This window comes from Equus quagga, chromosome 3 (genome assembly GCF_021613505.1).
Source record: "Equus quagga isolate Etosha38 chromosome 3, UCLA_HA_Equagga_1.0, whole genome shotgun sequence".
In the NCBI taxonomy this organism is placed as follows: domain Eukaryota; kingdom Metazoa; phylum Chordata; class Mammalia; order Perissodactyla; family Equidae; genus Equus; species Equus quagga.
In genome coordinates this window covers 54284919-54311467 of record NC_060269.1, presented here as the reverse complement: position 1 = coordinate 54311467, position 26549 = coordinate 54284919, and the positions used below count along the sequence as shown (strand labels likewise).

At 38.5% G+C, this 26549-nt stretch overlaps 2 protein-coding genes across 6 annotated transcripts in view; one reads left to right on the top strand and one right to left on the bottom strand.

Moving 5' to 3' along the window:
* The window catches only part of CBR4 (carbonyl reductase 4), a 76521-nt gene that overhangs the window by 23588 nt on the left and 26384 nt on the right, over positions 1-26549 (top strand). The gene's annotated exons all lie outside the window — the stretch shown is intronic.
* Positions 23610-26549, bottom strand: part of PALLD (palladin, cytoskeletal associated protein) — a 383758-nt gene continuing 380818 nt past the window's right edge. For 3 of the 4 annotated variants that reach the window (XM_046656558.1, XM_046656559.1, XM_046656561.1), the window contains one exon: positions 23610-25814. In XM_046656558.1, the coding sequence (XP_046512514.1) occupies positions 25642-25814 (173 nt within the window). In that variant the 3' untranslated portion in view covers positions 23610-25641. The remainder of the gene's footprint in view (positions 25815-26549) is intronic. The other variant, XM_046656560.1, reaches the window with a different exon arrangement.

The window sequence follows — 26549 nt, the reverse complement described above, 5'->3', positions numbered from 1 at the left end:
GGTTAGCTGAATAAGAATTATTTTTGCAGATGGATGAGGACAGAAGGCAGAAGTAAGGGGGAAAAATTGAAACTGGATCTTCATATTATACACAAAGATCAATTCCAGGTGGAAAAATGACTTAAATGTGAAAACAGAAAGCTTAGTAGAAAATATACAGGTGAGTATTTTTCTGACCCTGCGGTGTGGCAGGAGTTCCTAAACGTAAAAAAGAAATATTGGCTAAATTGACAAAATTAAGACCTTTCTGTTCATCAAAAATCACCTTAAAAATAGCAAAAAGGCTGATTACAAACTGGCAGAAGGTTTTATCCAACATAGATAACTAATAAAGCGTTAGTATCAGGAATATATAATGAACAATAAATCAGTGAGAATAACCCAATAGGAAAATGGGCAAAAAGATACAAAGCAGGCATTTTACAGAAGAGGAAACATACAGCCAACATATGTTGATAAGTACTTGGGTTGCCTCCACATCTTGGCTATTGTGAATAATGCTGCAGTGAACATAGGGGTGCATATATCTTTTCAAAATTAGTGTTTTCTTGTTCTTTGGATAAATACCCAGAAGTGAAATTACTGAATTATTTGGTAGTTCTATTTTTAGTTTTTTGAGGAATTTTCATTAATGTTTTCCATAATGGCTGCACCAATTTACATCACCAACAGCAGTGTATGAGGGTTCCCTTTTCAACACATTCTCTCCAACACTTATTTCTTGTCTTTTTAATAATAGCCATTCTGATGGGCATGAGGTTATATCTCATTGTGATTTGATTTGCATTTCCCTAATAATTAGTGATGTTGACCATCTTTTCTTGTGTCTCTTGGCCATCTGTATATCTTCTTTGGAAAAATTCCTGTTCATACTCTCTGCCTATTTTTTAATTGGGTTGTTTGTTTCTTTGTTGTTGTGTGAGTTCTTTATATACTTTGGATATGAACCCCTTATTGGATATATGATTTGCAAATATCTTCTCCTAATTGGTAGATTGTCTTTTCACTTTTACTGTGTACAAGCTTTTTAGTTGGATGTAGGCCCATTTGTTTCTTTTTTCTTTTGTTTCCCTTGCCTGAGGAGACATATTCGAAAAGATACTACTAAGACTGATGTCAAAGAGTGTACCCAGAAAATATCCAGAAGTGGAATTGCTGGATCAGATGGTAGTTCTATTTTTAATGTTTTGAGGAACCTCCATACTGTTTTCTATAGTGCCTGCGCCAGTTTACATTTCTACCAATAGTCCACGAGGGTTTCCTTTTCTCCTCATCCTTGCCAACACTTGTCATTTCTTGAATTTTTTGTAATTGTCATTCTGTTGGGTGTGAAGTGATATTGTAGTTTTGTTTGTTTGTTTGTTTTTGAGGAAGATTAGTCCTGAGCTAATGTCCCCTGACAATCCTCCTCTTTTTGCTGAGGAAGATTGGCCCTGAGCTAACATCTGTACCCATCTTCCTCTATTTTATGTTTGGGACACCTGCCACAGCATGGTCTGTAGGGTCCTGCCTGGGGTCTGAATGGGTTAACCCTGGGCCGCTGAAGCGGAGTGTGCAAACTTAACCACTATGCTGGCCCTGTGATATTGCAGTTTTGATTTGCATTTCCCTGGTGATTAGTAATGTTGAGCAACTTTTCATGTAACTATTGACCATTTGTATATCTTTGGAAAAATGTCTGTTCAGATCTTCTGCCCATTTTTAATTGGATTTTTAATTTTTTTGCTGTTGAGTTGTGTAAGTTCTTTATATATCTTGGATATCAACCCCTTATCAGATATATGATTTGCAAATATTTTCTCTCGTTTGGTAGGTTGCCTTTTCAGTTTGTTGATAGTTTCCTTTGCTGTGCAGAAGCTTTTTAGTTTTACGTAGTCCCATTTGTTTAGCTTTGCTTTTGTTGCCTTTGCTTTTGGTTTCAAATCCGAAAAATCATCTCTAAGACCAACTTCATGGAGCTTACCACCTATGTTTTCTTCTAGGAGTTATGAATTCAGGCCTTATGTTTGTGTTTTTAATCCATGTTGAGTTAATTTTTGTGTATGGTGTAAAATAGTGATCTGGTTTCATTCTTTCAATGTGGCTGTCCAGTTTTCCCAGCCCCATTTATTGAAGAGATTCTCCTTTCCCCATTGTATATTCTTGGCTCCTTTGTTATAAATTAATTGACCATATATGCATGGGTTTATAGTTGGACTCTCTATTCTGTTCTATTGGTCTATGTGTCTGTTTTTGTGTGAATACCATACTGTTTTGATTACTATAGCTTTGTAATATAGTTTGAAATCAGGACCTGTGATGCCTCCAGCTTTGTTCTTCTTTCTCAAGTTTGCTTTGGCTATTCAGGGTCATTTGTTGTTCCGTACAAATTTTAGGGTTGTTTGTTATTTCTGTGAAAAATGCCATTGGATTTTAATAGAGATTGCGTTGAATCTATAGATTACCTTTGATAGTATGGACATTTTAATAATATTAATTCCTTCAATCCATGAGCATGGAATATCTTTCCATTTATTTGTGTCTTCTTCAGTTTCTTTCATTAGTGTCTTATAGTTTTTGGTGTACAGGTCTTTCACCTCCTTGGTTAAATTTATTCCTAGGTATTTTATTCTTTTTGATGCAATTATAAATGGCATTGTTTTTTAAATTTCTCTTTCTGATAGTTCATTATTAGTGTATGTAATTGCCAGAGATTTTTGTGTGTTGATTTTGTATCCTGCAACTTTACTGAATTTGTATATTAGTTCTAACAGTTTTTTGGTGGAGTCTTTAGTATATATAATATGTCATCTGCAAGTAGTGACAGTTTTACTTCTTCCCTTCCAATTTGGATGTTTTTTATTTCTTTCTCTTGTCTAATTGCTCTGACTAGGACTTCCTGTACTATGTTGAATAAAGGTAGTGAGAGTGGGCGTCCTTCTCTTGTTCCTGATATTAGAGGAAAAGCTTTCAGCTTTTCACTGTTGAGTATGATGTTAACTGTGAGCTTGTCATATATGGCCTTTATTATGTTCAGGTATGTCCCCTCTATACCCACTTTGTTGAAAGTTTTTATCATAAATGGATGTTAAATGCTTTTTCTGCATCTATTGAGATTTTTATCCTTCATTTTGTTAAAGTGATATGTTACATTGGTTGATTTGCAGATGTTAAACCATCCTTGCATCCCTGGAATAAATCCTACTTGATCATGGTGTCTGATCCTTTTAATGTATGTTGAATCAGTTTGCTAATACTTTGTTGAGAATTTTTGCATTTATGTTCATCAAGGATATTCGCCTGTAATTTTCTTTTCTGTGGCATCTTGTCTGATATTGGTATCAGGGTAATGCTGGGCTCATAAAATGAATTTGGAAATATTCCTTCCTCTTCTGTCTTTTGGAAGAGTTTGAGAAAGATTGGTGTTAATTCTTGTTTAAATTGTTTGGAGAATTCACCAGTGAAGCTATCTGGTCCTGGAATTTTGTTTCTTGGGAGATTTTTGATTACTGATTTAATCTCCTTACTGATAATCAGTCTGTTCAGATTTTCCATTTCATGATTCAGTCTTGGTAGGTTGTATATTTCTAGGAATTTATCTGTTTCTTCTAGGTTGTCTAATTTGTTGGCCTATAATTGTTCATAGTAGTTTCTTATCCCTTGTATTTCTGTGGAATCAGCTGTAATGTCTCTTTCATTTTTGATTTTAAACAATTTGAGTCTTCTCCTTTTTTCTTGGTGAGTCTAGCTAAGGGTTTGTCTGTTTTGTTTCTCTTTTTAAAAACCAGCTTAGTTTCGTTGATATTTTCTTTTTGTCTCTATTTCCTTTATTTCTGCTCTGATTTTTGTTATTTCTTTCTTTCTACCAACTTTGGGCTTCATTTGTTCTTCTTTTCTAGTTCCTTGAGGTGTAAGATTAGGTTGTTTATTTGAGATTATTCTTGTTTCTTAATGTAGACATTTATTGCTACGAACTTCCCTTTTAGAACTGCTTTTGCTGTATCCATAAGTTTTGGTATGTTATATTTCTATTTTTATCTGTCTCAGGGTATTTTTTGATATCTTCTTTGATTTCTTCTTTGATGCTTGGTTGTTCAGTATCGTATTGTTTAATCTCTATATATTTGTGAATTTTCCAGTTTTTTACTTGTAATTGATTTCTAGTTTCATACCATTGTGGTTGGAAAAGATGCTTGATATAATTTCATTGTTCTTAAATTTATTAAGACTTGTTTTGTGGCCTAACATATGATGTATCCTGGAGAATGTTCCATGTGCACTTGACAAGAATTTATATTCTGTTGCTTTTTGATGCAATGAAATCCATTTTGTCTAACGTGTGGTTCAATGCCAATGTTCTCTTACTGATTTTCTTTCTGGATGATATCTATTGATGAAATAGGGGTTATTAAAGCCCTGTACTAATATTTTATTGCTGTATATTTCTCCCTTTATGTATGTTAATATTTGCTTTATATATTTAGGTGCTCCTACGTTGGGTGTATAAATATTTATAAACATTATATCCTCTTGTTTGCTTGACCCTCTCATTATTATGTAATGACCTTCTTTGTCTCTTATTACAGTTTTTGTCTTAAAGTCTATTTTGTCTAAGTATAAGACATAAGTATAGCTACCCCAGCTTACTTTTGGTTTCCATTTGCATGCAGTATCTTTTTCCATCCCTTCACTTTCAGTCTGTGTGTGTCTTTATATCTGAAGTGAGTATTTTGTAGGTAGCATGTAGATGGGTCTTGTTTTTAAATTCATTCAGCCTTTCTGTGTCTTTTGACTGAGGATTTAGTCCATTTACTTTTAAAGTAATTGTACTTATTGCCATTTTGTTAATTGTTTTCTGGCTGTTTTGTAATTTCTTTGTTCCTTTCTTTTTCTCTTGCTCTCTTCCTTGTGATTTGATGATTTTCTGTGGTGGTATGCTTAGATTCCTTTCTCTTTCTCTTTTATATATCTACTATAGGTTTTTGCTTTGTGGTTACCATGAGGCTTACATTACAACTTATATTTATAATAGTCTATTTTAAGTTGATAATGAGTTTGAACACATTCTAAAGCTCTGCGTTTTTACTCCCCCACTCCATGTTTTCAGTTTTTGATATCACAATTTACATCTTTTGTCTTGTGTATCCCTTAAAAAATTATTGTAGTTCTAGTTACTTTTACTCCTTTTGTCTTATAACCTTCATACTAGCTTTAGAAAGTAGCTAGCTTTTTAACCCACCACCTTACCACATTAGATTATTCTGAATTATACTATATTTACCTTTACCAGTGAGACTTATCCTTTCATATGTTTTCCTGTTACTAATTAACATCCGTTTGTTTCAGTTTAAGTAGTCCTTTTAGCATTTCTTGTAAGGCTGGTTTAGTGGTGATGAACTCCTTTAGCTTTTGCTTGTCTGGGAAAGTCTTTATCTCTCCTTCAATTCTGGATGACAGTTTTGCCAAGTACAGTATTCTTGGTCCGAAGGTTTTTTTCTTTTGGCACTTTGAGTATATCATGAGAGTCCCTTCTGGCCTGCAAAATTTCTCCTGAAGAATCTGCTTATAGTCTTATGGAGATTCTCTTGTGTGTAACAAGTTGTTTTTCTCTTGCTGATTTTAAGATTCTTTCCTTGTCTTTAACTTTTAACATTTTAGTTATAATGTGTCTTGGTGTGGGTTTCTTTTTATTTTTTTTGAGGAGGAGGATCAGCCCTGAGCTAACATCTGCCAGTCCTCCTCTTTTTGCTGAGGAAGACTGGCCCTGAGTGAACATCTGTGCCCATCTTCCTCTGCTTTATATATGGGATGCCTACCACAGCATGGCGTGCCAAGCAGTGCCATGTCCGCACCTGGGATCCGAACTGGTGAACCCCGGGCCGCTGAAGTGGAACGTGTGCACTTAACCACTGTGGCACTGGGCCGGCCCCTGATGTGAGTTTCTTTGGGTTCATCTTTTTGGAACTATTTGGGCTTCCTGGATTTGAATGTCCATTTCCATCCCTAGATTAGGGAATTTTTCAGGCATTATTTCTTTAAAGATGTCTTTTGCTCCTCTCTTTCTCTCATCTATTTTTGGGACCCCTATAATGCAGTTGTTGGTCTGCTTGCTGTTGTCTCATAAGTCATTTAAGCTATCTTTGCTTTTTTTTGTTCTTTTTTCTTTTTGTTGCTCTGATTGAGTGAGTTCTACTGCCCTGTCTTTGAGTTCACTGATCTTTTCTTCTGCTTCACCTAGTCTGCTGTTGAACCCCTCTATTGTGTTCTTCGGCTTCATTATTATATTCTTCAGCTCTGTGAGTTCTATTTGATACTTTCTTATATTTTCTGTCTCTTTGTTGAAGGTCTCACTTTTTTCATCCATTGTTCTCCTGAGCTTAGTGAGCATCTCTATGATTGTTATTTTGAACTCTTAATCAGGTAAATCACTTATCTCTGTTTCATTAAGATGTTTTTTCCAAGATTTTGTCTTGTTCTTTCATTTGGCACCTATTACTTTGTTTCTTCATTTTCCTTGACTCTCTGTGTTGGTTTCTCTGCAGTAAGTAAAACTGCCACCTCTCTCAGCCTTGAAGGAATGGTCTTGTGTGGGAGATGAACCGTATCATTCAACCCTGACCTAGCTCTTGGTTGTCTCTCAAACCTTTGTGATGGTCCAAGCAGCCTACTTTATTTTTAGTGGCTGCTAGTAGTTGAGGGTGTGCCAATACCTGTCAGTGTCCCAAAGGGAAGGATCTCAGTTAGCACCTAGATTCCGGCTAATTGGGAGCCAGACCCTGAGGTGGCAGGTTTTAAAGTATGCAACTATATACAGTCATGTGGGACCTCATGCATAAGTCCTGCCAGTCACGAGAGCCAGGCAATTTAGAGATGTTCCCTGGGTGGCAGCTGCAAAAATTGGGGCACCAGATGAGTGTGCAAGCTCCTTTGTGGGAGATACCAGCAACCTGGAGCATGGCAGAGGGAGAGTGGAAAGATGGCATCCCCCAGCCTCTGTTCTCACAGGATACCACAGTAGACCCCTAGATGTGTGCCATACCAGAAGACTGCCCTTCAGGCTAAAGTCCCAGGACAATCAAATAGGCCTTTTTAACGTAAAGACGGGGTGTGTTTCAGTCTGCTGTCTGTACTGTGTACTGAGTGTGGTAGCCGGCCAAGAACTGTCTCTTCATTTGTTACAGTCTCTTGGGACCCGTGAATGCAAGCCCTGCTGGCCATTAGAGCCAGGCAATCAAAGGGTGTACCCTGGGTAGCAGCCACAAAAACTAGCGCACCAGATGTGTGTATAAGCTTCCCTATGGGAGATATTGGCACTCTGCAGCATGGCAGAGGGAGAGCACGAAGATAGCACCTGTTTTCCAAGACCTCAGGAGAGGATTACAGTCAGCCCTTAGACGTGTGTTTAATCAAAGCCTGCCCCTTAGGCTGCACCTATGAAGATGAGCTGATAGGCTTCTTTCACAGAAAGATTTGGCACTCGGTCTGTGGCTTCTTGCTGTACCCTGGTGGTCATAGCAGGTTAAGAATTACTTCTCTGTTTGTTCCCATCCTATGGGACCTGTGAGCATAAGCCCCGCTGGCCACAGAGCCAAATGATCTAGAGGTGTTCTTTGGGCAGCAGTCGCAAAAATTGGGGCACTAGATGAGGGTATAAGCTCCTTTCCGGGAGACACCAGCGAGCTAGAGGGAGGCAGAGGAAGACCCGCCAGTTCATTTTGGACACTGGCCTCTTGGCCTGGTCCTACATGTGAAGCACCCATCACACCACACAGGCGCTTTCCCCTCGAGTGACCACTCGTCCGTCCCCATCTCCACCCATGACTAAACTACCACCTCAGGGAACTTTTTTAAAATGCTGGGTTTGAGAAAACAAGTAACTAATAAAAGCCAGATGCTAAAGCCTCTACCTGTCTGCATCTTCTCTATGGGCCAGATGCTGAGCTGGGTGCAGCCCCACCCTCCCTGCAGCCCCCAGGCCGTGGCACCAGGAGAAGCCAGTGCAGCTCCGTGGGCCAGCCTGGTCCTCTGGACCCAGCTCCGCTCCTGGGGTACCCACACCTCTGACCCCAAGGCTCCTTCCCTTTGTTCTTCCTTGTGTCAGCATTTAGGTGGGTATCTTTCCCCTGCTGGGAGCGGAGCAGCTGGCAAACCCAGGCTGCTGTAGCTCAGTGGGAGGAAGGGGGACCTTCCCAGATGCAGCTCTAGGCGGGGCCTCTCCTGGGGCCCGGGACAGGAGATGATGAGGGCAGAAGCCAGGCTGGCACTCTGCCTCCAGGGCCCTGCAAGCTCTGTCCTGAGCGGCCTGTCTCATCCTTCTGAAGCAGAAACCCCCGAGATGGATCCATTCAGCCATGGCCTGTCTTCTCTGACTTGTGTAAATGGTACAGCACTCAGTAAAGTGGACTCTGACCGAAAAAAAAAAAAAAAGACTTTGAAGACTAGCTACCACAACAGTTGAGGCATGGAGTAGTCTATAGTTATATTTCCTCCCATTCTCACTTTGGGAAATTTTCTAGAGTTAATAATTGTTTAATTGTTTTGTTTTATATTTGTTTAGTCTGAAATATACACATCAAGATTCTATCCCCAAACTCTTCACCAGAACTCTAAGACTCCTCTTTACACCATGGTTTGTCAGTTTTTGTTTGTTTGTTGGAGATACCTTTCCTGGTACCCCCCATATACCTCTTCCAATCTGGACAATGCTTTTCAGTGTGCTGTACAATTTTCAAACGGGAACTTTACCACCATCCTGGAAATTTCTTTTGGCTTATTTCTGTCTTGGATGATCTATTTCCTGGATAGCAGAGATTTCTGGCTGTTCTCAAGTCTGTTTCCCCCTTCTTTCATAATAATAGAATCTTCTATTTGTAGTTTGACATGTGCTGCATAACGACGTTTCAATCAACGACGGACCACGTATATCACAGTGGTCCCAAAAGGTTAGAACCATATAGCCTAGGTGTGTAGTAGGTTATACCATCTAGGTGTGTGTAAATGCACTCTATGATGTTCGCACAATGATGAAATTGCCTAACGGCGCATTTTTCAGAACATATCCCCGTTGTTAAGCGACGTACGACTGTGATAGTCTTGTAATAACATGTCATATGGTCATCTTGCATGGCATTTGCCAAAACAACCAAGTTGATTATTTAGTGTTTTAATTAGAAGCCTCTAAATTGTGTTTAGTAAGCAGAATCACTTTTAGTTTAGTCTAAATAGAAATGTTTGGTAGTAGTTTCTTCCTCTGAAAGCTTTTGGGTGATAACGGCTTCAAATGAATGGTGCTGAGGTAGTGTTCAGAATATATCCTGAAGGGGCAATTTCTTCCTTCCTGAAAGTGATAGTAATCTATGCCTTATCTTTAAATTATTTTAACTGACTAACATATTTATCTAAGTGTGTGTAGGTATATTTGATATTAACACATACTATACTTGCCAGGAGTATGATAGGAATCTTATTTGTGTATATCTTATTGAAATTTTGAGTGACCTCTTGTACTGACTTCTCATCTCCTGAAAGGTGATGGTGTCACTAATTTTTAGTGCCCTTTAATAAACATTCAAGCCCTGGTCCTTTTAGAGGGTTTCACATCTTTTACAGTGAAGTTAGTGGAAAGATATGGCCTTTGGAGTCAGAAAGTCCTGGTCTCAAGTACCAACTCTATAACTAATTGACTGTGATGATTACATCTCTCCTTTGAGCCTGTTTCATCACCTATAAAAGAGAGTAACAACTCCTAGAGTTGTTGTAAAGATTAAATAAAATAGCTTTAATGTATTGGTATAATGCCTGGCACATAGTAGGTGCTTTAGTAAATGTTATTTCCATTCCTCCTGATAGGAATGCTTCTGGTACATTGTCTCTGGAGTCCTCCCAGTGCTGGAAGCATTTTGTTTTATACTCTAGTATTTTTCACTTTTATTGATGTACTTCTGAGCCTTATTTTTCAAGTCCTATTTTCAAATTTATCTATTCATCTTGATCTGAAACATACAGGTTATGAACAGTGTGATTTTTGGTTTATTCACAAAATGTTAACTGTGCTCTGTATCACTGAGCATATCTTAGAGAGTGAAAACTTGTTCTAAAAGCAGTCCTGCTGTGTAGACTGTATTATTTACATCAGACAACTTATGCCCCTTAGGTAAGGGTCAATTAGAAGTGAATATTTGTGCCCTTAGGCCATTAGGGAACTGAGGAGGCACTATGCAACTTTCCCGTGGTTTCCTAGAGTCTGACTCATTTTAATGATACCTTTCCTGTAGTTCTGTTGTACTGAGCTGAGATTAATCCTTGTGCTCATGGCTGTTCCACAGCTGGCAGCTTTATGCTCTTGGCTCAGGCTCTGTGGTCTGCCTTGACCATTCTCTTGACATATACACATCATGTCAGTTCTAAGGTTGGTTGTCCTAGCCCTTAACCTTTGATCCATAGTGAGGGTGGGCTGGGGGTATGTTCCTACAGAATGCTTTGGAGTGCTACTGTCCACAGTGGCCCAGCTTTGCTTTCCAATTTTCCACAACTGGGAAAACAGTGTGTAAGTCTTGTGAGTGAGAAATGTGACCTAAGCTGCAAGCTGAAAGCAATCAAAGGGAAAACCATAATGGCATAAAACATATTCTGCCTTCTCTGAAAGGGTATCTACCATCCATAGCTCCAGCAATACTATTTTTGTAGTTTAGTATTTAAATTTAGTTTTTATATTTTTCACTTATACATTAACATAATTTAGAGAGTCATTTCCTGTTGAAAAACAGGAATCACTTAATCTCTGATTCATTTCGGATTAATCTCCTTATTTCTAATTAACATATTTCTTGATTTTTTTGGAATTAGTCATTGTATATCAGCTTCCCAGTAAGGAAGATGAGGATTTACATCTTGACCAGTACCCCTACCACTGCTATGTACAACCACACTTCCCATTACACCCTTCCCCAATAAAGTTATATCATAATCAGCGCTTATGTCTTATAATTATAGAAACACTATTAACAGTTAAGCTATGTAGTATTTGGTGGTTACTTTTCCTGCACAATATTTTGTTTTCTTTGGAATAAATAATAGTATTATTTGTTCATTTGTTTACTTTTCCATGTTCTCAACACTCACTAATTCTCAAATCCTTCCCAATTGTGTAAATATCCTGTTAGTATATTCAGAAACACTGGGTAATTCATCAATTTCGTGTCTTCAGTAGATCTTTCCGGTCTCCTGATCTGCTGCAACCTTGACTAGTTGTTCTCTAGATCTGCTGTGTGGCTGTTATCTTGGGATTTTGCCTCAGTATCATCTTGAAGATTTCCTTTGCCTCTTCATCTGTTGGATCCCCTGTTCCATGGATCGCATGTCTTCCTTTTCTTCATTTGTGACCTCATTTGGTAAAGCACATCTTCCAACAATTTATAGGAAAAGGTGCATGGGAGATAAAATTTTTGAGCCCTTCATTGTTTGAAAATGTCCTTAATTCTTCCTATTTACTAAATTGACTAAGTATGGAATACTAGGTTAGAAATCATTTTCCCGTAGAATTTTAAAGGAATTGCTCCATTGTCTTAAGTCCTCCAGTGTTGCTATTAAGTTTTAAATGCAACCTGTTTTCTGTGTCCCCCTGGGATTGCTTAGGGCCTTCTCTTCGCCCTCAGTGTTAACAGTGTTCCATCATGGTGTGCTTTGCTGTGAGTGTTTCTTCATCCATCGGTGGACCCTTTCAATCTCTCTCTCTCTCTCTGCCTTTTTTCCGCCCTACTTTCTGGGAGGGTTCCCCAATTAGATCTTCAAACTACATTTGAGTTTTTAATTTTAGCTTCTTATTTTTAATTCCCAAGAGTTCCTTTTTATTTTCTGATTATTCCTTATTCATTGCATCATGTGCTTGTTTCCTGGATGCAGTTTTTTTTTTCCTATTTCTCTGAGCTTATTAAGAATAGAAGTTTTCTTCTCTTTGTACTCTATTTCTGCACCTTGCTTTATTTTTTGAATCCGTATCATATTACATGCTGTCCTCAAATCTTCGTGATACTTGCTGTCTTCTTTTTCTTTAAAGATTTTCTTTTTCCTTTTTCTCCCCAAAGCCTCCCGGTACACAGTTGTGTATTTTTAGTTGTGGGTCCTTCTAGTTGTGGCATGTGGGATGCCACCTCAGTATGGCTCGATGAGCAGTGCCATGTCCGTGCCCAGGATTTGAACTGGTTAAACCCTGGGCTGCCCAAGCAGAGCGCGTGAACTTAACCACTTGGCCACGGGGCCGACCCCCTTGCTGTCTTCTTTATAGTTAACAGTAGAGCATTAAAAAGCAGATTAGATTGAAGTCAGATTTCATCAAGTTTCTGGATCTACCTCTAGATCCAATTGCTAATTTGCAGAAAATACTGAGGACAGAGGAACATGTTGAATTGCACCATGAGTAGCAAGGAACAAAATCCAGTCTGTAAGACACTCCATAGGCCCAACTGCCTTGTTTCCTCAACAAATAAATTATAAGAAGAACGAAGGGATGGAGTGGAACCTGTAGATTAAAAGCGATTTTAAAAACATGTTAAATTTAAAGACAGGGGCAAACTGAACTTTGCACTTAAAAATGGCTAAACAGGAAATTTTATGTTGTGTATATTTTACCACAATTAAAAAAAAAATGGCAAGACTAAACTATAAATCTATGGGACGTGTGGAGGGGCTTCTGCTGGCAGAGTTCTATTTCTTGACCTGGATGGTGGTTTCAAGAATTGTTAGCCTTAAAATAAATCGCTAAGCTATGTATTTGTTTTAAGTGTCTTTTTGTACCTGTGTTTTATTTTTAAATAAAAAGTTAGGAGTATTTTTGGTGAGGAAGATTGTTGCTGAGCTAACGTCTGTGCCAATCTTCCTCTATTTTTTATGTGGGACACTGCCACAGCGTGTGGCTTGATGAGTGGTGTGTACGTCCACGCCCAGGACCCAAACCCACGAACCCTGGGCTGCCAAAGCAGAGTGTACGAACCTAACCACTAGACTACTGGGCCGGACCCTGTAAAGTTGTTTTTGTTTTTCAAGCAAATTGGAAGCTCTGTGTTCATAGAAGGAGATTGTTGGCTGTGGTCTTCACTATGGGATGCTATGGACAGATGCTTTCACTGGCAGAACCGCCAATGTCAGTTTTTTTAGCTCACTGGTTCTCAAATGTTTTGGGCTGAGGACCACTTTGTATGCTAAAACGTGATTAAGGACCCCAAAGAACTTTTGTTTATGTGGGTCACATCTTTCATTATTTACCATGATAGAAATTAAAACTGAATTTTATAAATCTTTCTTAATTTATTAAAAACAAAAGTAAATACATTACATGTTAATATAAATATGTTTTTATGAAAAATGATGTTATTTTTAAAAACAAAAAATTGGAAAAGTGACATTATTTTACATTTTTGTGACTCTTTTTAATATCCAGCTTAATAGAAGACAGCTGGCCCTACATTTGTTTCTGCTTTCAGTATCTTGCAATATCACACATGGTGTAGTCTTTGAAAACTTCACCATACACTTCTGGGAGAATGAGAGTGAAAAAGCAAAAAACATTGTAGTGTTATTTTGAAAATAGGTTAGACTTTGCTCAGCCTCTGAGAGGGCCTAGGGAATCTCAGGGCTTCCTGGACCAAACTTTGAGAACCAGTGTTTGAGCTGGTTTTCTCTTGAGCTGGTCAGGTTCCCCAGAGAAGAACCTCCTGCCTGGAAAGCTGGCTGTCAGCATTCTGGAACCCGAAGTGAGGAAGAAAGCTTGTAAACACTCACTTGGTTCCTCAGTTGTTAGGATGGTATTCTCTCGTCACCTGTGCCTGATATCTCTCAGACCAGTCCAGGGACTTTGTATTTTACCATCCAGTCTCCTGTGCAAAGGGTAGGAGAGGATCAGAGAGTCCAGTTGCTTCTAAAACCTATTTTCCACCAGTCCTGCTGTTTTAAGCTCTGCCGTCACCTTGACTTCCAAAAGTACCAAATACTCCTAATTCTAGAGGATTTTAGAGGGTCAGTAATGGAAATTGAGTTATTTTCCAGTTTTCCCCATTCTGGCTAAAATTCAGCTTTTTTGGGTGTGCTATAAGTTAGTGCCCAACTTCTGTCTGCTTTCTAGTTATCAAAGTGTTGTTTCATTTGTCTCCTTTCCTTTCTCTTTGTCCCTTCGAATTTATGCCTAAAAAAACCAGAAACAAGCAAGCAAACAAAAACCAAAAGACCTTGGAGTGTTTTTTTTTTTGGTGTTTGGAGACACAGTGGAGCTGAAAATGTGTGTTCAAGGTACCCTTTAATTTAACTGCTGTATTCCAGCAGTGCCATCTAAATGGATGTTTCTCTATCACTTGTTTACATTTTGTGATGGTACATTATTTTCATGGAGTGAATGCACATTCTTAGAGGAGGTTTCTCTTTCTGATCAGATAATCCTCTTTCTCAAATTGGGAAGGATCCTGGTGATATTATCCAGCATCCTAGAGAGCCTGAACAGATCATATGAGGCTGCCTCTACTGAAGCAGTTAGCCACTAACTCAGCAAATTAAGACAAAGTTTCTGAGCCCTCTTGAAGATCGTCTCATTGGCAGAGAACAAACTATCATATCAGTCTGTTATGCTCATCAGGTACTATAAAGAACCGTGTGCAAATACCACTGCCTCTTCTGAAGGAAGATTATTTACTTACTTTACAGAGATTCTTTGAGAACACAACAGATACATATATAGCTCTTAGAATCAACTGAGTAGGGGGGGATTAGGAGTGCAATCCTCCTAAGACAGTTATTCTTAAGCTTTAGTGTGTTGGAGTCATCCGGAGGGCTTGTTAAATCTCAGATTGCTGGACCCCACCCTCAGAGTCTGATTCAGTAGGTCTGGTGTAGGGTTAAAGAGTTTGTATTTGTAGTAAGATTCTGATGGTCTGCGGATCACGCTTGGAGAACTACTGCTCTAAGAGCTAACCAGGTGCTTGAAACTTCCCAAAAGAAGGAAGGTAGTGAAAGTGTGGTTAGTATTTAACATTGAGTTATTCCTAATGAAGTAGGTAAACTCTTTAATTAGATACAATTTTAACATAGAGAACAGATGAGTGAGTATGAATAAAAGAAAACATCACATGCTATAGGTAAAATCTGAAGTGTCACACGCTCTGAACGGCATAGGTTTATAATGGATTTTTCTGGCTTTGTATGCTTGACAGGCTCTATTTATGAGAGTCAGTATGCAAACAATTGAGAGCTAGACCACGTAGGAATATAAATGAATACATATAGATTCCATTGTACTCTAGTGGCATTAAACATCATCTTGTCCAGTTCTTTATTTTATGAACACCAAAAGAATTATCTCTACCTAACCCTTTTTTCTATTAAACTCTTCAGTGTCCTTTTTCTTTTGAATAATTACAATTTGTGAAAGCATATATATAGTTTAAGTTCATAATTAAACTATCTCTTAGGGTTGCGGAACTTAAGATCTTAATGGGAAAAATAAGGTCGAGAGTCTAAGATTGAGAGTGAACCTATAAAAGTCCTATAAATATTTTTATATTTACTAAAAAATTAATGTTTTTCAAAAGGGAATATCAAAATTGTATAGTGTTCATTCTCAGAGGCTTTTTGTGGTTGTTTAGTCCCTCAATTGCATGTTCAGCTTCACTCTGATATTATGACTTGAAGTTCTTGACTGCAAGCATACTCTAATATTTATGATAAAAAGATTATGATGACCTTTTATTTATTTTTTAAAAATTATTGAGGTCATAATGGTTTATAACGTTGTGTAATTTCAGGTGTACATTATTATATATCATTTTCTGTATAGACTGCATTGTGCTCACCATGAATAGTCTAATTTTTATCCATCACCATACATATGTGCCCTTTTACCCCTTTCACCCCCACTGCCCACTTCCTTCCCCTCTGGTAACCACTAATCTGTTCTCATGTGTTTGTTTATCTTCCACATATGAGTGAAATCATATGGTATTTGTCTTTCTCTGTCTGACTTATTTCACTTAACATCATACCCTCAAGGTCCATCCATGTTGTTGAAAATGGGATGATTTTGTCTTTTTTATGGTGAGTGGTATTCCATTCTATATATATACCACATCTTCATTATCCATTCATCTGTAGAAGGACACCTGGGTTGCTTCCACGTCGTGGCTATTGTGAATAATGCTACAATGAACATAGGGGTGTGTAAATCTCTTTGAATTGTTGATTTCATGTTCTTTGGATAAATACCCAGTAGTAGGATAGCAGGATCATACAGTATTTCTACTTTTAATTTTTTGAGAAATCTTCATACTGTTTTCCATAATGGCTGCAAATAGTTTGCCTTCCCACCAGCAGTGTATGAGGGTTCCCTTTTCTCCACATCATCTCCAACATTTTTTTTTTTTTGTCTTAGTAATTATAGCCATTCTGACCAGTGTAAGGTGATATCTCATTGTAGTTTTGATTACATTTCCCCAATAATTAGTGATGTTGAACATCTTTTCGTGTGCCTGTTGGCCATCTGTATATCTTCTTTGGAAAAATGTCTGTTCATATACTCTGCCCATTTTTGATTTTTGTTGTTGTTGTTGTTGTTAAGTTGTATGAGTTCTTTATATATTTTGGAAATTAACCCCTTTGTCAGATATATGATTTGCAAATATTTTCTCCTAGTTGGTGGGTTGTCTTTTCATTTTGTTCATGCTTTTTTTTGCCTTGCAGAAGCTTTTTAGTCTGATGTAGTCTCATTTGTTTATTTTTTCTTTTGTTTCCCTTGCCTGAGTAGACGTGGTATTCAAAAAGGTGCTGCTAAGACCAGTGTCAAGGAGTGTACTGCCTATATTTTCCTATAGGAGTTTTATGGTTTCAGATTTTTTGTTCAGGTCTTTAATCCATTTTGAGTTAATTTTTGTGTATGGTGTAAGATAATGGTCTACTTTCATTCTTCTGCGTGTGGCTGTCCAGTTTTTCCAACACTATTTATTGAAGAGACTGTTCTTTCCCTATTGTATTTTCTTGATTTCTTTGTTATAAATTAATTGACCATAAATGTGTGAGTTTCTGTCTGGGCTCTCTATTCTGTTCCATTGATTTATGTATCTGTTTTTATGCTAATACCATACTGTTTTGATTACTATAGCTTTGTAAAGTAGTTTGAAAGCCGGGAGTGTAGTGCTTCCTGCTGTGTTCTTCTTTCTCAAGATTGCTTTGGCTACTCAGAGTCTTTTGTGATTCCATACAAATTTTAGGATTGATTGTTCTTTTTCTGTGAAAAATGCCATTGGAATTCTGATAGGGATTGCATTGAATCTGTAGATTGCTTTGGGTACTATGGACATTTTAAGAATATTCTTCCAATCCATGAGCATGAAATATCTTTCCATGTGTTTGTCTTCTTCAATTTCTTTTACCATTGTCTTATAGATTTCAGTGTATGCTCTTTTCCACCTTGGTTAAATTTATTCCTAGGTATTTTATTCTTTTTGATCCAATTGTAAATGAGATTGTTTTCTTAATTTTTCTTCTGATAGTTTGTTAGTAGTGTATAGAAATGTGAAAACTTTCTATGTTGATTTTGTACTTGACACTTTACTGACTTTATTCTAGTCGTTTTGTGGTAGAGTTTTCAGTTTTGTGGTGGAGTATGTACAGCTCTTCCTCAACTTATGATGGGATTATGTCCCGATAAACCCATTGTAAGTCAAAAATGTATTTAGTACACCTAGCCTACTGAACATCATAGCTTAGCCTAGCCTACCTTAAACATGTTCAGAACACTTAGCTTACAGTTGGGCAAAATCATCTAACACAAAGCCTATTTTCTAATAAAGTGTTGAATATGTCATGTAATTTGTTGAATAATGTACTGAAACTGAAAAACGGTTGTTTGTATACTGAATGGTTATAAGTGTATCAGTTGTTTACTCTCATGATTGCGTGGCTGGCTGGGAGCTGAGCTCACTGCTACTGCCCAGCATCATAAGAGAGTATCATACAACGTATTGCTGGCCCAGGAAAAGATCAAAATTCAAAATTTGAAGTACAATTTCTACTGAATGTGTATCACATTTGCATCATCATAAAGTTGAAAAATTGTCAAACCGTTGTAAGTCGAAGGCTCTCTGTATAATATCATGTCGTCTGCAAATAGTGACAGTTTTACTTCTTCCTTTCTGACTTGGATGCTATTTCTTTCTTTTTCTTGCCTAATTGCTCTGTGTAGGACTTCCAGTACTATGCTGTGAAAAGTGGTGAGAGTGGGCATCCTTGCTTTGTTCCTGATCTTAGAGGAAAAGCGTTCAGCTTTCTCTGTTGAGTATCCTGTTAGCTGTGGGCTTTATTTTGCTAAGGTCCATTCCCTCTAACCCACTTTGTAGAGAGGTTTCATTCCCTCTAACCCACTTTGTAGAGAGGTTTCTTTTTTTTTATCATGGATGTTGAATGTTGTCAAATGCTTTTTCTGCTTCTGTTGAGATGATCATATGATTTTTTCCCTTCATTTCATTAACGTGGTGTATCACATTGATTTGCAGATGTTGAACCATCCTTGTATCCTGGGGTAAATCCCACTTGATCATGGTGTATGATCCTTTTAGTGTATTGTTGAATTCAGTTCGCTAATATTTTGTTGAGGATTTTTGTATCTATGTTTATCAAGGATATTGGCCTATAATTTTCTTTTCTTGTGGTGTCCTTGTCTGATTTTCATATCAGGGTAATGCTGGCCTTGAAAAAATGAGTTTGGAAGTATTTGCTCCTCTTCTCTTTTTTGGAAGAATTTGAGAAGGATTGGTGTTAATTCTTCTTTAAATGTTTGGTAGAATTCACTAGTGAAGCCATCTGGTCCTGGAATTTGGTTTATTGGGAGATTGATTACTGGTTCAATCTCCTTACTAGTAATCGGTCTGTTCAGATTTTCTATTTTTTCATTATTCAGTCTTGGTAGATTGTATGTTTCTAGGAATTTATCTATTTCTTATAGATTGTCTAATTTGTTGGCATATAATTGCTCATGATAGTTTCTTATGATCCTTTGTATTTCTGTGGTATCAGTTCTATTGTCTCATCTTTCATTTCTGATTTTAGTTATTTCAGTCCTCCTCTTTTTTTCTTGGTAAGTCTAGCTAAAGGTTTGTCTATTTTGTTTATCTTTTTTTTTTTTTTGAGGAAGATTAGCCCTCAGCTAACTACTGCAAATCCTCCTCTTTTTGCTGAGGAAGCCTGGCCCTGAGCTAACATCGTGCCCATCTTCCTCTACTTTATATGTGGGATGCCTCCCACAGCATGGCATGCCAAGCGGTGCCATGTCCGCATCCAGGATCCGAACCGGCGAGCCCTGGGCCGCCGAGAAGCAGAACGTGTGAACTTAACCGCTGCGCCACCGGGCCGGCCCCTATTTTGTTTATCTTTTAAGAAAAGCAGCTCTTAGTTTCATTGATCTTTTCTGTTGTCTCTTTAGTCTCTATTTTATTTATTCCTACTCTGATCTTTGTTATTTCCTTACTTCTACTAATTTTGGGCTATGTGTGTTCTTTTCCAGTTCCTTGAGGTGTAAAGTTAGGTTCTTTATTTGAGATTTTTCTTGTTTCTTGAGGTAGTCATTTATTGCTATGAACCTCCCTCTTAGAACTGCTTTTTCTGCATGCTGTAAGTTTTGATATGTTGTCTTCACATTTTCATTCATTGGAAGATATTGATTTCTTCTTTGATCCGTTGATTGTTCAGTAGCATTATGTTTAATCTCCACATATTTGTGAATTTTCGTTTTCTTCTTGTAATTGATTTCTAGTTTTATACCATTATGGTTGGAAAAGGTTCTTGATCTGTTTTCAGTCTTTTTAAATTTATTAAAACTTGTTTTGTAGCCTAACACATGATCTATCCTGGAGACTGTTCTATGTGTGCTTGAGAAAAATGGGTATTCTGTTCCTTTTGGATGGAAAGTCAGGGCCATCTGGTCTAATGTGTCATTTAAAGCCATTGTTTCCTTGTTGATCTTACTGATATTCTGTTGGGATGATATCCATTGATGAAAGTGTGGTATTAATGTCCCCTACTATTATTGTATTGCTGTGTACTTGTCCCTTTAGGTCTGTTAATATTTGTTTTATATATTTAGGTGCTCCTGTGTTGGGGGCATAGATATTTACAAATGTTATATCCTCCTGTTGGGTATACTCCTTTATCATTATATAATAACCTTTTTTGTCTTTTATAGTCTTTGTCTTAAAGTCTATTTTGTTTGATACAAGTATAGCGACTCCAGCTTTCTTTTGGTTTCCATTTGCATGGAATATCTTTTTACATCCCTTCTCTTTCAGTCTGTGTGTGTCCTTAATCTGAGGTAAGTCTCTTGTAGGCAGCATTAGATGGTCTTGGTTTTTTATCCATTAAGGTACTCTATGTCTTTTGGTAGGAGAATTTAGTCCGCTTACCTTTAAAGTAATTGTTGATAGGTAGGTACTTATTGTCATTTTGTTAATTGTTTTGGCTGTTTTGTAAATTTCTGTTGCTTCTTTTCTTGCTCTCTTCCTTTGTGGTTTGGTGATTTTCTCTAGTAGTATGCTTATATTCCTTTTTTTAAAAAAATTATTTTGTGTATCTCCTGTAGGTTTCTGCTTTGTGGTTACTATGAGGCTTACATAAAACAACTTGTGTTTATAAGTCTATTTTAAGTTGATAACAGCTTAAGTTTGAATGCATCAAAGCTCTACATTTTTACTCTCCCCCATCCCTTTTATATTTTTGATGTCACAATTTGTCTTTTTATCTTGTGTATCCCTTTAAATAATTATTGTAGTTATACGTTGTTTTGTGTGTGTGTGTGTGTGTGTGTATGTGTGTGTGTGAGAGGAAGACTGGCCCTGAGCTAATATCTTTTGTCAATCTTCCTCTTTTTGCTTGAGGAAGATTGCTGCTGAGCTAACATCTGTGCCAGTCCTCCTCTACTTTATGTGGGATGCCACCACAGCATGGCTTGACAAGTGGTGCTATGTCCGTGCCTGGGATCTGAACCTGCAAACCCCAGGCTGCTGAAGCAGAGCACGTAAACTTAACCACTACACCACCAGGCCAGACCTAGTACTTATAATTTTTACTCCTTTTGCATTTTAACCTTCATTCTAGCTTTATAAGTGATTAGTCTACCACCTTTACTGTATATTTACCTTTACCGGTGAGATTTATCTTTTCATATGTTTTCTTGTTATTAATCCTGCCCTAACTCTTGGTTGTCTCTCAAATCTTTGTGATTATCCAAGCAGCCTACCTTATTCTTAGTGGTTTCCAGTAGATGAGGGTGTACCAAGACCTGTCAGTGTCCCAAAGGGGAGGACCTTAGTCAGCTCCTAGATTCAGGCTGATTGGAAGCCAGACTCTCATACAGCAGCTTTTAAAGTATTCAAATATACCTCTTTCAGGGGAAGACTTGGAGAAGGGGGCTTATGTCTGCTGCCTCTGCACTGAGCCCTGGGTTTACAGTCAGTTGAGAGTTTTTGCTACCATCCGTTGAACGTGTGAACACAAGCCCTGCTGGCCACCAGGGCCAAACTGTCAAGGGATGTGCCTTCTGGGTGGCAGCCACAAGAGCTGGGATGCCAGATTTGTACACAAGCTTCTTTCCTGGAGACACATGTGACCTGGGGCAGGGCAAATTTAGAATGTGAAGATGGTGTCTTTTGGCCTCCTCTGCCTCTGGAGAGGATTGTAGTTGGCCCCTTGATGTGTGTTTAATTAGAAGCTTGCCTTCTAGGCCATAACCATGAAGACAAGCTAATTGCCCTTTTTCACAGAAAGACTGGGGTTACGTTTCAGTCTACTATCTATGCTGTGCCTGGGAGCATAGCTGGTTAAGAACTGTCTCTCCACTACAGTCCTATAGGACCTGCAAATGTAAGCCCCCCTAACTGCCAGAGCCAGGCTATCAAAGGCGTCCCCTGGCAGACAGCTGATAAAACCAGGGCATTAGATGTGTGCACAAGCTCCTTTTTGGGGGATTCTGGCAACCTGGAGCGAGGCAGAGGGAGAGTGTGAAGATAGTGTTCACCCTCCGAGGTCTCTGGAGAGGATTTCAGTGGGCCCCTGGATGTGTGTTTAATCAGAAGCCTGCCCCGCAGGTGGCAGCTATGAAGACAAGCTAATTGTTCTCTTTTACAAAAGGACTGTGTGTCAGTCTGCTGCCTCTCTGCTGTGCCCTGGGGCTGTAGCCAGTTAAGAACTGTCCCTCACAGTCCTATGGGGCCTGCTAGTGTAAGTCCCACTGCCCACCAGAGGCAGATCAAAGGGTGTCTGCTGTATGGCAGCTACAAAAACCACGGTGCCAGACATGTGCACAAGCTTCTTTCTGGGAGATACCTGTGACCTGGAGTGACGCAGAGGGAGAGCACAAAGATGGTGCCTGCCGGCTCCTGTCTTTGGAGAGTATTTCAGTAGGTCCCTAGATGTGGGTTAAATTAGGTGCCTAGCCCTCAGGCTGAAGCTTTAAGGTAGGCCAATAGGCCTCTTTCACAGAAAGACCAGCCCTTTGCAGTTGGCTACTTCTGTGCTGGGCCCTGGGGTCGGGGAGGCCGTGAGAGCTTTTTTAAGAACTGTCTCTCAGGTTGCTATCGCCTTGTGGGTCTTGTGCATGCAAGCCTCATTGGCTTCAAAGCTAGATGTTTTGGGGGCTCATCTCTTAGATGCAAGTCTTAAATGTTGGGGTGCCTGATGTGGGGTTCAAATCCTTTCCTCTTTAGAGAAGCTCATGGTTGTTGAGTTCCTTCCCGATTGTGGGTCACCATGCTGGGGGTGGGTTTTTGGCAAGATTGTGTCTCAGCCTCTCCTATCCGCTTTGATGTGGGTTTTTTCTCATTTGCCCGATGCATAGGAGTTTTTGGGTTTTTTTCATTCAGAGGGAAATGTTGTGTATGTAATTCGAGATTTGGTGTGTCTGTGGGGAGGAGATGTGTTCAGGATCCTCCTGTGTCGCCATCTTGACCCAGAACCTTGTAAATTTAATTTCTAAGAGAAGGGCTATGGTATGTGGTCACAGAATACTTTTCCCATGGGGCATCACAAGAACTAGTATTATTTACATGCATATATACAATAAACTGATATGGGAGGCAAAATTTTAAGATGGCTCCTAATAGCCCCATCTTCTGGTGTACACACACCTTCTCTCAGTTATCCAATCAAACACAAATCTAGGTACTGCTTTGAAGGGATTCTGCAGTTGTAATTAGTTCTCAAATCAGGTGATTTTAAGAGCCTGGCTTAAACAGGTGATCTCTTGAAGGGGGCTGGGCCCTTCTTTAACAAGAGAGTCAAGCTATGAGGGGGATTTGTCGTGAGGGAGATTCTCACTGCTAGTTTTGAAGATGGAGGGGACCACGTGATAAGAACGCAGGTGGCCTGCAGGAGTTGAGAGTGGCTGCTGGCTGTCAAGCTCCAAATGAGAATGTGGTCCAGTGGACACAGTCATTTGAGCCTTGTAAGTCTGAGCAGAGAGCCCAGCCATATCGTGTCTGAACTTCTGACCTACAGAACTGTGAGCTAATAAATGAGAGTCGTTTTAAGCCTCTAAGTTTGTACTAATTTATTATTCTAGTAGCAATAGAAAACTAAAACTGAATTTTTGCTTCACAAAATTGCAACTGTTATTTGTTAAATATTTATTGATGTTAAATCCACATTACACCAGCACAACAATCCAAAGTAGTATGATAGCACTTTGTCTTTTTATAAATACAACATAAAAGGTGGCAAAATAATGCTACTTAATCCCAAACCCAGCAAATTAGCAAAAAGTCACATTCAGAAAAATTTGGCAAGTAAGATATGACATAAGTCATACTTCTACAATATAGATAGGCCCAAGAGAGACTTTTATGGTATCTTAAATTCTGTATTAGCAATGCGTATAAGTGTGGTCAAAGAAAACTGTACCACTCTGCATAGAACATCTGCCACCCAGTGCTCAAGTCTATTAATCATTTAAAACTTGGTTGGTTGGTGTTCTTAAAAAGAATAGAAAGCTGGACATGTGAAGCAGTAATATGAAATATATGGGGTGGTACACAGATATAAAATTATTTTAAAAAATACTACATATTGAATTGAGTAACTGAGCTAAGAGAGTTCAACATTTTTATTATAAATAATGAAAGATATATGTGTTTTGCATAAGGAATACAGTGTTTTCTTTTCATAGCAAAGTACCATTAAAGCCTCATGTTTTATAATATTAGGCCAAATTGTTTTTTCTCCTTTTTAAAGTTTATTGGTTCCGACTTAAAACCATCAAGTCTGGTCAGAATCAACTCAATCTAGCTGATGCGGAATCATAGGCCTTCACAGCTCAGTCCTTGCTGAGATGCCTTTACAAACACTCGGAACCCAGCACCTTCTGAAGGCCAGGTGTCGTGGCAGCAGGGAAGTGAATGAATATTTTCCATTCACCGTAGCTCGGTGCCATTGAAATAAATACATTTTGGCACAAACCTGTTTTCGTCTCCCCTAAGTCTCCATTTCCCTCAAGCACACTAGATCCTACAGGCAGTTTCTCGCTTATGCCAGTCTTGCAGTCTCAGTCCATTTTCAACTTACTCGACACATCTAAACTCTTCAGCTACCACACAAACTTCGACACACTGAAATTTCCATAGCAAACTTCCAGCCGACCCTAGATTCCCTAACTTGTGAATGGCAGTGTTTTTTTCACCCACATTTTAGACTAATTTTGAAGAAAACCAAAGAAAAGCCTGGCCTTTACCATGTCTCCTGCCCCTTCTGCTTTTCTCTAAGTGAATTCACTGAGTGCGCTGGCAGCATTTTCCTTCATTCTCCTCCCTGCTTCCAAACCCGTTTCCTCCAAATACTATGCCTTGGTCATGTGGGTGGTCTGGATGCCTTCTGTGGAATGGACTGTTTGTTTGTTAATATAGTTCTGCGTTATTCAGAATACTTTATATTACTTATATTTAAATTAGCCTTTTAACATGGTTTGTAAGTTTCCTACCAAGGTAGCATGAAAAGAAAATACTACACATAAAGAAAAAAAGGTTAAGAACTAAGGTATTAACCTTGTTAGAAAACTCTTGATACTAATAAAATTAAGTCAAGTAATTCCTTCCTTATGATTTAATGTAAAACAATTTGCAAAGACAAGGCATTTACTTGGATTTCTTTGTCATTTCCTCTTCCTTTTTCATCCTCACATATTGCACTTGGTTTACTGTAGCTGTCTGAAGACACTGCCACTTGAGATCATTTTAGAATTATTTGTGGTACAATTGCATCTTGTTCAGCACCCCACACGGTCATGCTATGTAGCACCTATAGCTAGTGTTTAAAGGCACTAGGGATAGTACAAATTGTGGTTACCTTTGAACAACTGATTTCCTTTAGCATTTTGGCATTTCAGACCACTTTAATCACAGCAATTCCAAAAGTTTTAAATTGGATGATGAACGTGAATTTTCTGTGCAATGTGTACATTTCTATTAGCATCGCCTACTTAAACTCTAAGTTAAGTTTGGTATATCAAGTAAGAAAAATATTATTTTGGTGTCTTTTTATTTCTTATAGAAATAGAAGGTATGTTTTTTGCCTTTTACATAATGTGACAAAGGAATATGTTGGTCAAGGCAATGGCTGTTTCAGTGTTTCAGCTTTGACAAGAATGTTGGCTTACAGGTCCTCACTTTCTACCAGGCCGGTATTCAGTGTTAGGTGAGATGGACTGGCTTCAGGTTGGAACGCTGCTTTGATGTCTAGTCCCTGGTCCGAAAGTGCTGCATAGCGACTGGCTGAGGGCCGTACTTTTTTTGGCTTGGTGCTCTGTGGCTGCTGATGCCACTGGGCTACAAGGAAAAAAAAAAACAATTAAGATTTTTTTTTTTTAAACCAAGATATAAGTGGAAAGCTCTTAGATGTTTCAAATAAATACAGAATGTCTTTTGATCTATACCAAGTACATGTTCCTTCTGAACACATCCATGGTAGAAATTCTAAAATTTAAGGGTAGTTTTGTATTTCACTCATATGTTGCAGATTTAGTGTCTATACAGGGTAGTAGGACTACAATAGCTAGATGATAAAGATCAAGTGTAGTTGATCTCTATTTTAAAGTAAATACTTACTGCAGCACAGGGAATCCTCTGAAATAGTCACCTCCCCTAATTTGCACCTCCCCCCTCTTTTAAAAAAAAAATCTTCAAGGGGCTGGCCCCGTGGCTGAGTGGTTAAGTTCGCGCGCTCCGCTGCAGGCGGCCCAGTGTTAAGTTAGTTCGAATCCTGGGCGCAGACATGGCACTGCTCATCAGACCACGCTGAGGCAGCGTCCCACATGCCACAACTAGAAGAACCCACAACGAAGAATACACAACTATGTACCGGGGGGCTTTGGGGAGAAAAAGGAAAAAATAAAATCTTTAAAAAAAAAAAAAAAACTTCAAAGCTCAAAATGTATAAATGTCACAGTAATTATAGTAGTAAGGTATTCTGGATGGATGTTTTCACACTAATCGATTGAAAGGAACTGGGCACTAGGGAAGGCTGAGGTCACTCATTCCCTGAAGAACCCCACAAAGTTATTT